Source organism: Ambystoma mexicanum, chromosome 7q, assembly GCF_040938575.1.
Source record: "Ambystoma mexicanum isolate Mex_15411 chromosome 7q, UKY_AmexF1_1, whole genome shotgun sequence".
NCBI lineage: Eukaryota > Metazoa > Chordata > Amphibia > Caudata > Ambystomatidae > Ambystoma > Ambystoma mexicanum.
Genome location: NC_090941.1, coordinates 394,856,035 through 394,871,140, shown reverse-complemented (window position 1 = coordinate 394,871,140; position 15,106 = coordinate 394,856,035). Strand labels below are relative to the sequence as shown.

Genomic DNA, 15,106 nt, shown 5'->3' with positions numbered 1-15,106 from the left:
GGGCACCCATTAAGTTATAGCCAATGCTTTTAAACCTGTTGCACACCATACTTATGGAACTTTAGCTGAAGGCGCGGCCACGGACCGGCATGCAAATGCCATCATATACCACTCAAAAACACTTTGAACAACACCACTGCCATAAAAATGCAGCTATTGTTCATGACAAAAATTCAACATATAGGTGCACCACCCATCCAAATGCCAGCATGACATGGGTGGCTAGCAGAGAATTGGCCTCCCCTTCATAGCATCGTACTGGCCTTTATGCACAAATGCATACTAGCACTTCTAGAATTTTCCCATACCTGGACTTCAGTCGCTCAAGGGCCTTCAACCTATAGAGCATTGGGACTATACCATTGGTGAAATGTGCTATACAAATGATACAATACAATACATGAGCCATAGGAAATCTGAAAATTCTATTGCTAATAACTTTTGACTTGGATGACATTTTTCAAACAAAAGGTTTGCCATGGGCGCCCTCCCCAGCCCGTAGATTGGAAAATACGGGAAACATTTGTTAAGAAATGATGAACTTATTAAGAAAGAAATAACACAGCTGTCGAGCTACTCCCTTTCATTTTCCCCATAGAGAAAACGTCAAAATTCTATCAAGCTGAAGCGCAAAAAACGCTGGACGGAATTGGACCAAACATGAAACAACTTGGGCACGAAGTGCTGACTTAATTTCCCAGACACGTTTGGGGTTATTCCACACAGTAGGTTTTAAAATATTTGACGAGGAAGATAGTGCCTCCTTCTCTCAAAAATATAGCTATATCTCCCAAGGTGTTTTGCAGCAGCGAGTCTTTTCAGAAATGAAAAGTCAGCCTATTTTTTTTGCTTGATGCAAGCGATTACCGGGGTAATACGAAAAAGAAAAGTGCAAAAAAAAAGCTATCTGGTGGCAGAAAAAGGATGAAATTGCATCAGGCTATAGGTGGGGTGGGGGAAACAGGATACCATATTCAATTGATGAGTTGGGGTGGTCTGGGAAGCTAAAGTTCAAACATTTTTGGATAATCGAGGTAATACCGGAAGAATCTTGTGAGATTCCCACAGTAATAACGCAAGACACACTAGAAAATGAAAATGCATCACATGATGCAAAAGGTGAAAGGGGGGAATTGGAATATGGCCAGGGAGATAAAAAGCAGCTCTGTGGAGTGAGGGAGGATGGAAAGAGGAGGGTGGCACTTGGTAAGTGCCTGTAAGGGAAGATTTCTTTTTTTTCTTCAAGCATTTTCACATATTCACGGGTATACCAGGGGAATTCCGCGGGTATGAGTTGTTCATTGCCCTGTATCTGTAGAGTTCATTGTCATTATCGGGGGAATCCAATGGGAATGGGAAGAGAGTGAAAATCAAATACAAATTGTGTACCTAGTGGGCCAAAGGAACCTATTGGTGCAACATTTACAGAGACCACGGCTCAAGGCCATGTCTAGTGGGCCCCAAAGAAAGCTATTGGTGCAAAGATACTGTGACCACGGCCGAAGTCCAGGGCTAGTGGGTTGCAAGGAAGCCTATTTGTGCAACATGGACAGTGGACTCGGCCGAAGGCTGGACAACTGGACATGGCAGAAGGGCATGGCTAGTGGGCCCCAAAGAAACCTATAGGTGCAGTATGTACAATGGACACAGCCACAGGCCATAGCCACTGGCCATAGCCGAAGGCCATGGCTTGTGGGTACCAAAGAAAGCTATTGGTGGAACATGTACAGTAGCCACGGCTAGTGATCCTCAAACAAACCTACTAGGGCAACACATGCAGCAGCCAAGGTCGAAGGCCTGCCACAGGCCACGGCCGAAGGCCATGGCTAGTGGGCCCTAAAGAAATATATTGCTGCAACATGTACAGCGGCCATGGGCAATGCCACTGTACATCTATTCAAAGGCAATGACTAGTTGCCATTGAATAAATTATGGTATAACAAAACCCTTGAAATTCACTCGAAAATCTTTAGTTAGGGGACAGTTAAGGTTATTAGATTAAACGTAACAAAAACTCTTGAAATTCAGCAGATTTCGGAAGTGATGATCATCTTAGCTCGGCGCCCCCCCTTGTTGCAAAGCCCATGAGCAGACATAACAGATGGGATTCACAATGACATACAAAATTAGAGCCTGGCAAGATAGCTCAGAGGGTTGAAAGCTTGCTGCTGCTGTGCGTGATCTGCAGGTCACAGGTTTGAATCTCAGCAAGACCAACTTAGCCTTTCATCCTTCTAAGATCGATAAATGAGTACCAACCCTGGTTGGGAGACATTGTATGTATATGTGTTCTATGTAAAGTGCTTAAGCATAAGCGCTATATAAAACATTAGATCCTAGGGGTCTTCAACGGGGGAAAAGATGAGTTAAGATGATCATCCCTTCCCTAATCTGCTGAATTTCAAGTGTTTTGTTGCATTAAATTTGATTACCTTAACTGTCCGTTAACTGAATTTGTTTCAGGGAATATGAACCTGGTCAGGTAAGCTGTATTTATTTATTAGTGTTTATGATTATTTTGTTCGTTTTATTCCCCATTTGATCAATCTTCATCATTCATTGGCAAACAAATCCATTACTTAAATTAAAATTAGCAAACAAATGGCACAGGAAGAATGGTGCAGGGTTTCTCTTTGTAGTGCGTTGCTGATGATATCACATCCAGAATAGAGCACTTGATATTGTTTTTCCAAAGTAAAAACAAAAGTTTGACAAACTTTAGAAAACGTTGCCATTGGAGGCAATTCTAATTGAAGTCTAGAGAAAGGCTTAATGTAATTAGTCTTCAAAAGGGAGGCAGAGGAGGAGCAGGATGACAGCATATAAATATTTAAAGGGGAGTAATCAACATGAAACGAATTACTTATTTAAGGTAACAAATGCTAATACAAGAGACAATGGTTCAGACTCCAAAAGGAACTGTAGTTCAAGTTAGAATTGACTGGAACATACCGTAAACATCCGAGCAGTTCACTGCTGGAAAGCAGGAGCAAAAAAGGCCTGTGTGGAGCCAATAAAAACAGCCATGCATACCTCCACCTGCCACAGTTTCTGTATGCACAGGAGTTGCAAACCATGCAGCAACCTGCACACAACACTGCTAAATAGAACACTAATGTAATATCCATCTTCAGGGCTGGTCTTAGTCCAAATGGCACCCTAGGGAGGATGCATCCTCCAGGTACTGCCACCCTCAAAGGGTGTAGGGAAGGGGGAAGAGAACCATTAATTAATCTTCCCTAACACGCTTAATACCAGGGAACAGTCTCTAAGCGCAGGACCGGGATTCAAACATGTGCTGATTTGCGTGCTCTTGCTTCCAAGAGTGCTCTTGCTTCCAAGACAAGCATGATGCCCCAGAGTTATTCTCCCAGCCCACTTTACGCGGTGATTGTACCTCTTTTAAATCAGTGGCCCAATATGTGTCTCTCAACTGCAGGATGTGCCTTGGTGGTGCTAGGAATATGAGGTCACATTGCGACTTTGACAGGAAACAGAAAAGAGCCCGTTAGGGGGTTGTTTGGCCGCAGGAAACAGCACAACTCTTATGCACCAGCACTCTGTTTCCAAGACGGTCTCCTGCCAATAAGGAAAACGAAACGTCTCCCACCTGCTTACTCTCCAATTCTCCGTTATAATTCCCCCACTCCTTTCTTTGCACAGCAGTGGGTTGCTTGCAAGGGTTGAGCAAGATGAATGTAATAAATCTAAAACATGAGTCATAGCATTTCACAGTTTGATACAAATCATATTCGGCCATATTCAGGAAAATGAGTCTATGGGATATTGCTGTATACATATTTTCAGGTCAAATTAACATCCTGGCATCAGTCTGTAAATAAGTCTCTTCACAGCACATTATTATATTGAAGGAAGAGATCATATCATGTTTTATGTAGGGCTTTGTGTTGCTTTCCTCTTGATCCTAAGTGCTTTACTAACAGGTGTTAGTTTCACCCGTTTTTTTCATTTATCAACTCAGAAGGATGAAGGTCGAGTCGCTTCGGCGAGTTATGGACTTTTTTTGGTTGCCGATGACTTCGCATATTTTTCCAGTGAGAAGATATACATTTTAAAGGCCTAACAAAGCTTTACTGCATGGCAGGTGTCCCTTTCCTTCTGGAAGGCAAATCCTTAAATGATGAACTCCATCTTGTATTTTTGATGGTCATATTTTGAACCAGTGTCAGAAAATACTGCTAATGGTGTTAGTAGCTGGGTAACAATACTGCTATTGGTGCCAGCTATTGACATAATTCGCAGGAGCACAAAAAACCTCCCTGGAATGCGAGCAACTGAACAAGGGAGACCATGGAAATGAAACCTTCAGAGGGGATTTGGAGGGTTGCCGCATAACACTGTTTTGGTTTCGTTTATAAATAGTGGTTTGTCATGCATTTTAAAGCACAAGTATCCGGAAATAGAGCCACAGGGTCTAATGGCACTTTTTAAAAAAAAAACACAACGTTTCTATAGTTCAGATGGGATGTCTGGCGGGGAACTTGCTAAGAGGTTCACAGAAAAAGTAAAGTAATGCGTGTGTGGCTTCCATCACGGATTCCTCTCTAGACTATATTGATAGGGGGCACTAACTCCATGGAATAGACCACATTTCTGTATTCAATAAGCAATGTGTTTCTATTTGAATAATGATGCTTATGTCATTTATTATTTTCGTTATACATGTTATCCACTTTTGAATTGGATTACCCTTTTATTTTATTTTGCATGTCTAACTGTGTCTTGTTAATATTTGGAATGTGGGACTTATACAGCCTTGAGGACGACCCGTAGGTCGAAACACTGGTCGGCTGTCCAAACCTTGAATAAATTCATTTCCCTAAAGCAAGCATATGTGATGTGAAGGAGTCTTTCAATCAAGATATATATTAGACTATTGCATAACATATTGTGTTAACGTGAGCGCGTGGTCCCGACCCACCACCCATAATCCCGTTTGTTCAATTATACCGGCTCCTGGTGGATGGGCTGGAGGGTCTGGAGATAACGCTGCCAGTTATACAAAATTTACCTTTACTGTTCATATATTTAAGGAGTGGTCAAGAGCGCACAGCATAACCTTATCGAATCCACGTCTCTCCAATCCTTTCGGTTTGTATTTGTCCCCGCAAGGTACTAAGTGTTCGAAAATGTAATGCATTATGTTATGTGATTAGAGAAGCATGGCTAACAAGTGATTTTTCCATGAGTGACCAAAGACACATTTCAGCTCACAGGGTCCACTAGATAAATGGTCAATATTATATATGGCCCAACAGTATAGCACTATTGAACCATGGAAGCGGGGGGACTTTCTGTACAGTAGATACTAGATGCTGAACTAAATCACGACTAGTGTATCCTTATTCTGACATTTAGGACAAATTAGGCTCAGTAATGTGAAGTGATTTGCTTAGCGTGACATAATGTGTGCAACTGTGGAAGGCCACGATGCGAGGCCAAGTAAAATACTTCTCATTCTCTGTGTTAGTTTTCAGCCAACATAACATGTTTGCTATTGAGTTAACTTGTAAGACGCCAAACTAGATTAAATCCGACTTGCATTGCACAAACTAACATACATATATCTGACAAGACGTGAGAAATCATGAAACAAACATGGCAGGCACAAGAATAAATATTATTCACTTCTTCAGACAGAAGTGGCGGAATTCAAAGATGTCCATGCAGGTTACACACAGATCTCAACAACCTTATTTCAACCTGCTGAGCAACCTTTCAGGTTTCCGCCAGCAGAACGTATACTTAAATGTTTAAAAAATTCAACACTGAATGTCGTGTGCATGGGTCGCCTCTCTTGAAGTGACACTGGAACCCTTCTTCAGCACAGTGGCCAATGTAAGGAAAGCCCTAGTGCAATATCCGGGAATGGGTCAATGCCAAGGAAGCCTAACTAAGACACAAGCAGAGCCCCGGAACAGCCACTAATTGAAAATTGGTATCAGAGCTTCAGATCAGTCTATACATGTTAATATATACTGTTCCTATGAAACTAAAATCCCTGCAACAAGAGCACCTGTGCACACACTCATGGACACGCACACCCTCTCCCTCTCCCTCTCTCTCAAAGGTCTCCTGGAAGGAAGCAGATATATTTGTCGTATTATCTTTGAGTGACAGATTAAATTGTTATTGTTTGGCTGTCTAAGTGGGCCCGTCTTGTGCGTTGTGGATTGTACCCGCTGTCCACATGCACCACTAAACACGTTCCCGTGCCCTCACTTTAGCTCTGCACAAACATCACACCATCTTTATTGGAGTTGAACAAATACAATGTGTGCATATGTCAGAACCCTGGATAATAGTCCAGCATGAACTTTCATTAAAACATTCAGCATGCGACATATTAAAAACTATATTGGTGTTACTGGTAGGGGACAATCCAGGCCACCATTTCTTCTGACCTGCTGTCTGGCTGCATGTGACTGTGGGGCACTGGCCAAGCATGAGCTACCTGGCAGGGTGGGTGAGATCGAGTGGAATGATGTGTGTAATGTATGCAGCCATCATGCACGTGACCCACGCCCAGTAGCCTTCTCTTGTTCTGTGGCTGGCTTCATGCAGTCCTGCACAGCGAACTGCACTTTCATAATCGGGGTGTTAAGGAGTGAAATAAATGATCCACTCCACTGTGTTCTCAGGGTGTTCCTAATGTAACACCACTTCTACACACATTTCTTCCCCTCTTTTATCGTTCCAGCAAATTAAGAGCTGCAGTTAGGAGAATGAATCTAATAAAGAGCTGAAGTTAGTAGAGCAAATTTATTATATAACGCCCGTCAAGGTGGGTGCGTATATTCTATTGAAATACTAGCTCCATGCAGCCTAATGTATCTCAATAGCACAGTGAACGGTGTGCTGTTGTCTCTGTTTTTTTTGTTCCACACTGGGGCCCCAGCATGAAGTCCCTCTCTCCATTGGTGCATTTCAGCCCCCTAGAAGCACTCACAAATAAGTCCCAGGTGGAGAATTTCTATTTTTTACACGGTCAGTTAATGTTGGGCATACTGTCAGCGCTCCTTTTTTGTTCTTGGAGCAGTTTGTATATTTATACACCGGTCTACTTTTAAAACCAGCAGTTATGCCTCCTAGTAATCAAGTAATGTGGTGTTTCACACTAGGGATTCCACCAACAAGGTCCAGATGAAGGCAGACCAAACCATAATCTGCCGAAACATCTAAAGAAGTGGCAGGATGCATAAAGGCAAAACCTTGCCCGGAAATTCCTACTAATAATTTGTGACATCGACCCACAAAGAAACTCCTAGGTTTCACTCACAAGAGACCCCTTAGGAGCCCAGACCTACAGGAATATTTGGAATATATACCTAAAACAACAAACAATGGAATAGTAGAGGCTTAATTGTAGTTGTATACAGAGGCGGAGACAGGGTAGGGCCCGAGTGGGCAAGGCCCACCCAAAATCTGAAAATGCCCACTCAGCCGCACTTTGTGGGCATTTACAAATGTTAATGCGGCGGTCCCAACTACATGAGCTTCAAGCCCCTAATGTTAGACAAACCTGGCTACGCCTCTGGTTGTATACACTTTTAGACTTACACAATGTTATGTTATATACAGCTGATCACAAATTGTTCTTTATGCAATGTCGCATTAAATGACCCACTACGTGTCTGTATGTACATCAAACCTATGCACATTGATTAACACCTTATGTACTTTTAGACCTAGAATTGAAAACATGGCACCATATATGAAATTTGGAATTTATGAGTATCTGTAAGAGCATGAGATGTTAAAGTGAAATGTTCCATATTGTGTCAATACTGCTATATGTTTTTAACTCAAAGAAAATGTACTTCTTTCAAAGTAACTTCAAGAAAATGACAAAAGTAAGATGTTGGGGATTGATAGACCAGTGCTCTATACATTTATACATATAAAATAAGTTGAAAAATACATAAGTTGTGAATGCATTTTATTGTTGCTTACAACGCTGTTAATTGGGAGACATTGAATGTTAAAAATAATAAATAAAAAATGAATGCACACTAAAGTGCTCTTAAACGAATGTTTTATGCGCCCCAATGCAACCAACTTGGTTGCTGATACAAAGACGAGCCATGACCATATATGTTAAATTGTCATTCGCCTGTAAGAGTAATGTATAGTTGTGTGCAGTGGGATTCTCCTGCAATGCATTGCACTGATTATCATGAATGTTCAGAATAGCCTGCTACATTACCAGACAACCCAATACACTTAGAGCCCATTAATATAACATAATACTCAAACTGACCAGGAACATTATATTTTTGACTGGGGCAACTGCCACCCCTCCTCTCTTCCCCTTCCTCCTCCCGCCTCCCTGCGGATGGAACAGGGAAGTGCATTAAGTGGCCTGTAAAATCGAGCTGCGGCTCTTAGGGGATGTGGCCGAAGAGGGGCGTGGCCTGGCAGAGGGCAGGCACTTCAATTAAGAGGCAACAGTTGCCTCACCTGAATGCTGCCTGTTGGGCCATGCCCCTGTAAGAGCCCCAGCTCGATTTTGCAAAAGTGCCATGGCCCATGGGCAGAATTCAGATCAGTTAAGTGTTGCCGCTCATTTGCAGCACCTACACCCTGCCAGGCACCACTTCATCGCCATTTCAGATGGAAGGGGTGTCTGGAGGGTGAGGGGGGCCAGCAACACAATGGAAAGGCAGGCAAGGCTTTCTTTTCTAAAGCCTAACGTGCTCGACTATATACGAGAGCTTCAGGCTTTAGAAAAAAAAAAGCCTCGGCTTCCAGTGGGCTGGGCTTAGAAGGGGACTTCAGAGAGCTCCAGCAGGGCTCCATCTCAGACACAATATTTCAGAGATCTGCCCCAGCCCACTTAAAGAACTGGAACAGGGTGTCAGGGCAATGCAACCCTCAGAGCCCCTCCACCCTCCTATCACCCCCACTTCACCTGACAGCCCGCCCGGGTTGTTCCCACACATGGAGTCATTCCAAACGCAACCCTGTGAGCAGGCACAAAGATTCTCAGCTGCACTGCTAGTTTATGTGCAGAAGTATGCCTGTCTGTCTGCTTCCTGCAGAACATGTAAAACAATTGAGCCTGTGTGGATCTGAAGTCGCCCATCACACATTCTTATCTGAATCATCATTCTTGCTTCAAAACCCATTTTAACTCCTGATCCACAACGCGTTTTCCAATGGGACCGATAGGCCCGACACGCCGCGTTTTTTCAAAGGACAACGTTCCATGGAAAAACGCTTTGTGAATCAGCCTCTAGTTCTTAAGTGCTCAAAATCAGAACTTCTTTATTGCGCCGTTTGGAGAAGCAAATGCATAACAAAAGAGAGGCGCGATAACGTGAATGAGGAAAACAAGCAGTTTGGGGCATTAAGTGAGAGGAAGCATTTGTATGAAAATATATAGCTTTAATTTGGAGACATATAAACACTTTTGGTACAGAACAGACATGATGTGAGGGTGGGGGGATACATTGTTTCCAGTGTAACACTTGGGTACCTCGCTTTGCGCTGCTAAACTTAATATGCCATCTCTACTCAAAACATTGTGCCAGACTCTCTTACGGAGACGAACATGAAACAACACTGATTTAAAAAAAAAAAAAAAAAAAAAAAAAAAAAAAAGCGCGAGAAACGCCGCCCTGCAGCAGCGAAACCTGCAGCAAAGAAACCATCAGCATAACAAGCCGCCACCAGGGCATCAGATCTCTAATGAAATGGAGCCGCGATAGACTCTGCCACAGGGGGCAAAGTGTGGTAGCCAAACAAAAAAAAAACCAAAAAAAAATTAACAAAGCAAACCTGTCTCGTAAGAACTAAAGCTAGAGACACACGACCGCCTTCAACATACACCAACTCTCACAAGCGTAAGCCTGTTCCTCGTGTGCACAACACAAGCGGTAATCCGGCATAACATGATAGTGTCAATATATATATTTATATATCACAAAAATAATAGCCAAAAATGCGCAAGCCAATGTGAGCGTGAACTGCGACTGCCTGGGTCAAGGCCGTACTCCCGTACACTTAGAACATGACTCAAATGGGTTTATAATACTAGCGGCAAAAAGGTGAAATGCAGTGAATTGCGATGCAATCTGAGCAAAGAGCACGTGCACGGAGCAGTTTATAAACAGCAGTTAACATTTCACACCATAACACCAGATCCTCATCATCACATAATATCAATTTTCAGTCTCGTTTAAATAGAAATTGCACTTCTTGTTAATGCCTTTAAAACACATTCCATTTTCTGAGGTAATGCACATTCAGCCTGTTTGGCCAGTGGCTGGTGTCCTTCCATTCCTCCTCCTCAGGGTTAAACTACAGTAACTTACAGCAAAAAACAAGTCGCCGGATCTTGAAATTGCACTAAATAATAACAACGTAAGCATACAAATATGCCATTCAAAATATGCTTTGGTCATGAAATCGATGTTTTTTTTTTTCTTCTGTTTTCAGTTTAACTTCAACAACTCTTTGCATGGAGCATTTGGCGCCATCTTGTGGCTGACACGACTTTCAAAAGTTACATGGAATGCACAAGTTAGCTTACCTTATTCTCTCTATGCTCAGTCATGGAAACAATATGGGAGCTGAAAATGTCATCCAGGTATAGAGACAGCAGTTGGTTCGAACGAGTTTATAAAAAAATCTTTACTTTTTTTATAAGAATCGATTTGCAGTAAAAAATACTGTAAAGAACTATGTACAATATATAATCATAAGTTATAAATTAGGGGACCTTCATGTAACCGCTATCAATGGAATATCCATTGCGTGTTTCTTGAAGTGAACATTGGTTCAGATGCAGTTCGCAGACAGCCTCAAATATTGGAGATGTCCATGGGTTTCCGCTCTAATAGCTGCAGGTCGATTTTCCCATTGAGGGGGATTTGGACTTCAAATGGATCTTCTCTGTGTTGCTTCCTTCCTTTCCTGGAGCAGATGTAGATGCCCATAAGAGTCACTAGAATGATCAGGCCCAGGCTGGTTATCGACAACGCCACCAGGGTCGGCAAGCACGACGCCGAGTCTGTTTTTCTGTGAGTCGGCTCTATGGCGATCTGTGGCTCTTTTTCCTCAACGTTTATGTCAGGTTCTTTTCTTAGCAAACTCTCAATGTAGCTCTCATTGCAGACGGTGTCATTGACAAACAGGTTCACCATGACTGTTGAGTGTAGAGGCTCTGGGTAGCCGTGGTCACTCACTTTGACCAATAACCGATAGAGCCCGTAGTCAGTATGCATCAGGCTGTCTTCTAAAGTTATGTTACCTGTTTTGGGGTCAATCCTAAATGATTCTGGTCGAGGTCCCCTTCTCCCAATTATGCTGTAGGCAATGACTGCATTCATCCCAGTGTCTTTATCCACAGCATATACTTCAGTGATAGGCGAGCCAGGCAGCGTAGAAGGGAGCACCAAGAGATAGGACATGTTGGATTGGGGAAAGAGAACGAGTGGGGGGTTGTCATTGACATCAAGAAGCAAAATGGTGATCTTTGCAGTGGAGGACAAGGCAGGGTCTCCGCCATCCACAGCTTCAACCCACAAAACGTAGGAGCTTTGCTGCTCCCTGTCCAGGGACACTTTTGCTCTCAGTAAACCTTTGCCGGTGTCGATGACAAAAATTTCGCTACCATTAACAATTGATAAGGCAACCCATCCATTCTGTCCGATATCGGGATCTGTGACACTAATTATGCCAATTTCACCCAAACCTGGGAAGTTTTCTGGGACAAAAAAACTGAAGTCCTTGTTAATGAACCTTGGGCTGTTGTCATTTCTATCCAAAACTACAAGAATGACTGTGACTAATGATTCTCGAGGGGGCGATCCAGCATCCCTGGCTTTGACGGAGTATCTGTACTTCTCCTTCTCCTCTCTGTCCAGTTGTGTGGACACCGTCAAGATCCCAGTGACTTTATCTAAAGAAAAATAGGATGGGGCATCAGGTCCCAAGAAATATGAAACTTGGCCCCTCTCCCCGCTATCGGCATCTGATGCATAGAACTTTGTCAAAAAAGCCCCTGGAGCATTGTTTTCTTCAATTGACAACTCTACTAGAGGCTGTGGAAATTTGGGAGAGTTGTCATTATCATCGAGAATCTGCACCTTAATAATGTTTCTTACAGAATGCCCTTCTGAATTTGATGCAACAACTATTATTTCATAGGCCGGTTGAGTCTCAAAATCTAAAAGCTTTGTGGTTTCTAGCAAATACTCATTGGTATACGGTTTGTATGCCGATAGCCCAAATGGGCCATCACCTTCCAGGTAGCAATCCACTTTGTATTTGTCATCTGGGTCTCTGACAGTGAAGAATGCAATTGGTGAGTTCACAGGTTCTAATTCTCTCAGGTAAACCACTCCTTTTTCCTCATTGGCTATGTAACGTGGGACAATTTCAGGGGGGCGGAAAAGGACTTTGATGATATTTACTATTACAGTGATCACTGCTGGAATGCAACCTGGTCCATTTGCAAGTATAGTCAATTTATGCAGCTGGACTGTGCTGCCATCAATTCTTCTAGACAGTTTTATTATTCCTGTGATTTGGTCAAGGTGGAATACATCCCTTGATGACTGTGGAACTCTTTCACTAAAAGTGTAGGTGACCTCAGCATTTGCACCCAGGTCAATATCAACTGCTTGCACGGTAACCACATGTGTTCCTTGCGTGGCATTCCCATAGAGTGTCGCATTCACTTGAGTCTCTGAGAACATGGGGCAATTATCATTGATATCGCTTATATCAATTAGGAGAGTGGCGCTTCCTATGAGGGGGGGAACACCACCATCCTCAGCAATGATGCTGCTAAAATATTCACTCTTCGTTTCCCTGTCCAGAGGGGCCATAATGATCAAGTAGGGCGTCCTTTCCCCATTCTCATTCTCCTCCACATCCAGGGTAAACACTCCGTGATAGTCCACCAGGCGGTAGGTCTGAACTGCATTAATTCCGACATCTGGGTCAAAGGCTGGGTGTTCAATGGCAAGCCTTGTGTTAATCTGAGCATTTTCAGGCACAGAGACATTGATCTGCCCGACCGGAAAACAAGGGGCGTTGTCATTAATGTCTCTGATGATGATCTTCACCTTCACAAACATGAAGTACTCTTGGGGCAAGATGATGATATCCAAGAGGAGGAGGCAGTCGAGGGCGCCAGCACTCTCCAGGCAAAGCACTTCTCGGTCTAGTTCCTGGCTGGAGGTGTACAGCTCCCCAGAGTAGTTATTCAGAGTCACATAATGCTCGCTGATCCCCTTGGAAGCCAGGCTGAAGGAAAGCGGCGGATCAGCAAGGAAATCCAGCTGCAAATCCTCTCCCAAGTTCCCTATGAGCACTCCTTCGGGTAATCCTTCATTGATGGTGTACAGCAGCTCGGTGGCTCGGCTGAAGCCCGCTGAGCAGTGGAGGAGTCCAGCAAAGAGGAAGAGCAGGAGCCAGTGCTGTGTCAAAAGTAGAGAAAAATCACAGTGGCGGTAAAGTCTCACTACATTGGCAGTCACATGTGCTCTATGTGGAACGATTTATGAAAGCACTAAGTAACACATGCTGGCTTCATGTGTATTGTCTGCTCTGGCAGGTACATATATATTATTCAATGCATAGATAGAGAGACATGCAAACAAGTAAAGCTATGGATGGACAGACAGATGAAGTGATAGGTAAATAGATAAATATATAGAGGGACTGATAGATGAAGGTACAGATAAATAGATCGATGACACGAGATGTCATAACATCATGCATTGTTGCTGTATAATTAATCGTGCCACTACGGTTTAAGTACACACGTACATATGTTATAAAATAATCGTATGTAAGTCGATTTCTGTGTGTGTTTCCATTGCCAGACTATGGTCTCACATATTGTAGTGATCACGCCCGAACCGCGACAATGTTAAGATGGCACAATATTGGTTGACATTTACAAAGAATTCGTTTCAGATTGAAAGCATGGCTGCCCATATGTAAACCAACATTGAGTGTGTCCTAGATAACTAAAGCAGGTATGCCGCCCCGCACCCCTGTCTATACGTGGTTGCACGCGCGTCTCTCTCTAATGAGAAGTTTCGCTGTTCGTAGCACGCACTGTACGTGGGGAATGTTCGAGCCTTTCCCAGGACCGAGTTCCCTGGAATCAAAGTTGCAGCCGCCGGCTCCCCCCGTGCATCCAAGGCGCCACCTACCTGAAGGTCGCTCTGTTGGGTGCTCAGGCTGATGTGAAGCCCCATATCCAGGTAGTGGTGTCTGTTTTTTCAGCAGCCAGCTTGCTCCTATGGTGCGCAAGTTCCTCTCATTCCCTTGGCAGTTCAGTCACACTGGAACTGCAGTCATTTAGCCCCCGGTGTGAGAGCGGCGGCGGCAGAGACACTCCCTCCCGCTTCATGCAAATCGCTGGAGAACTTCCGCCAATAGTCAGTCACGGGCTCGCCACTTCGCAAGCAGCTGAAACGAGGGAGCAACTTGATTTCTTTTTTATTACTACGGCGGCAGGAGCGCTACGAGCAGACCTCTCAGCGGCGGAGCTAGCACAGCCTCCGGAGCGACATACCCTTCTCACACAGCAACACTTTAGTGCGCGTTCCCCATGCGCGGCTCACACGCACGTCACCTCCAGTTGCAGCGTCTGCGGGTGTAATGCATGCTAGATTACCGAGTAGCAGAATTATACGCATTTCACATAATGAGGATTATGATACACCACACAAACATGCTCTCTCTTTAAGGGAAGTGTCGATTTGGGCACTAAGTTTAAAATAGCCAGAAGATGAGTCCAGATGCACCGCAGGTATATCGATTAACTATGTTATGTGCAATACACATTTCCTGAAAACAGATTCTGTTAATCTGAATTGATCCACACCGGGTAGGCTACGCAACCTGATGAATACATCTGCCGCTCCCCACCGACGTGAAATAAAATATGTTGATTAGCTTGACAGAGCGGAGCAGCAACACTGCAGTCTCCCTCTAAACGACGCACGGTCAGGTGACCCAAGAGCGTCTCACGTTCTTTCGGTCACTGGCAGCAGGTGCGACTGATGCCACGAACTTCTCACGCTACTAAACAATCACGCCGAGGGGCATAGCAAGGATT

At 43.8% G+C, this 15,106-nt stretch overlaps 1 protein-coding gene across 1 annotated transcript; it reads right to left on the bottom strand.

Annotated features, from left to right (window-relative positions):
* Positions 1–9,606: 9,606 nt before the first annotated feature.
* PCDH20 (protocadherin 20) lies at positions 9,607–14,891 on the bottom strand. The gene is made up of 2 exons (XM_069639918.1): positions 14,196–14,891; positions 9,607–13,451 (listed from the first exon to the last, which is right to left on the bottom strand). The coding sequence occupies exons 1-2, from the start codon at positions 14,238–14,240 to the stop codon at positions 10,827–10,829; spliced, it is 2,670 nt and encodes an 889-aa protein (XP_069496019.1). The 5' UTR covers positions 14,241–14,891; the 3' UTR covers positions 9,607–10,826.
* Between the last annotated feature and the right edge of the window lie 215 nt (positions 14,892–15,106).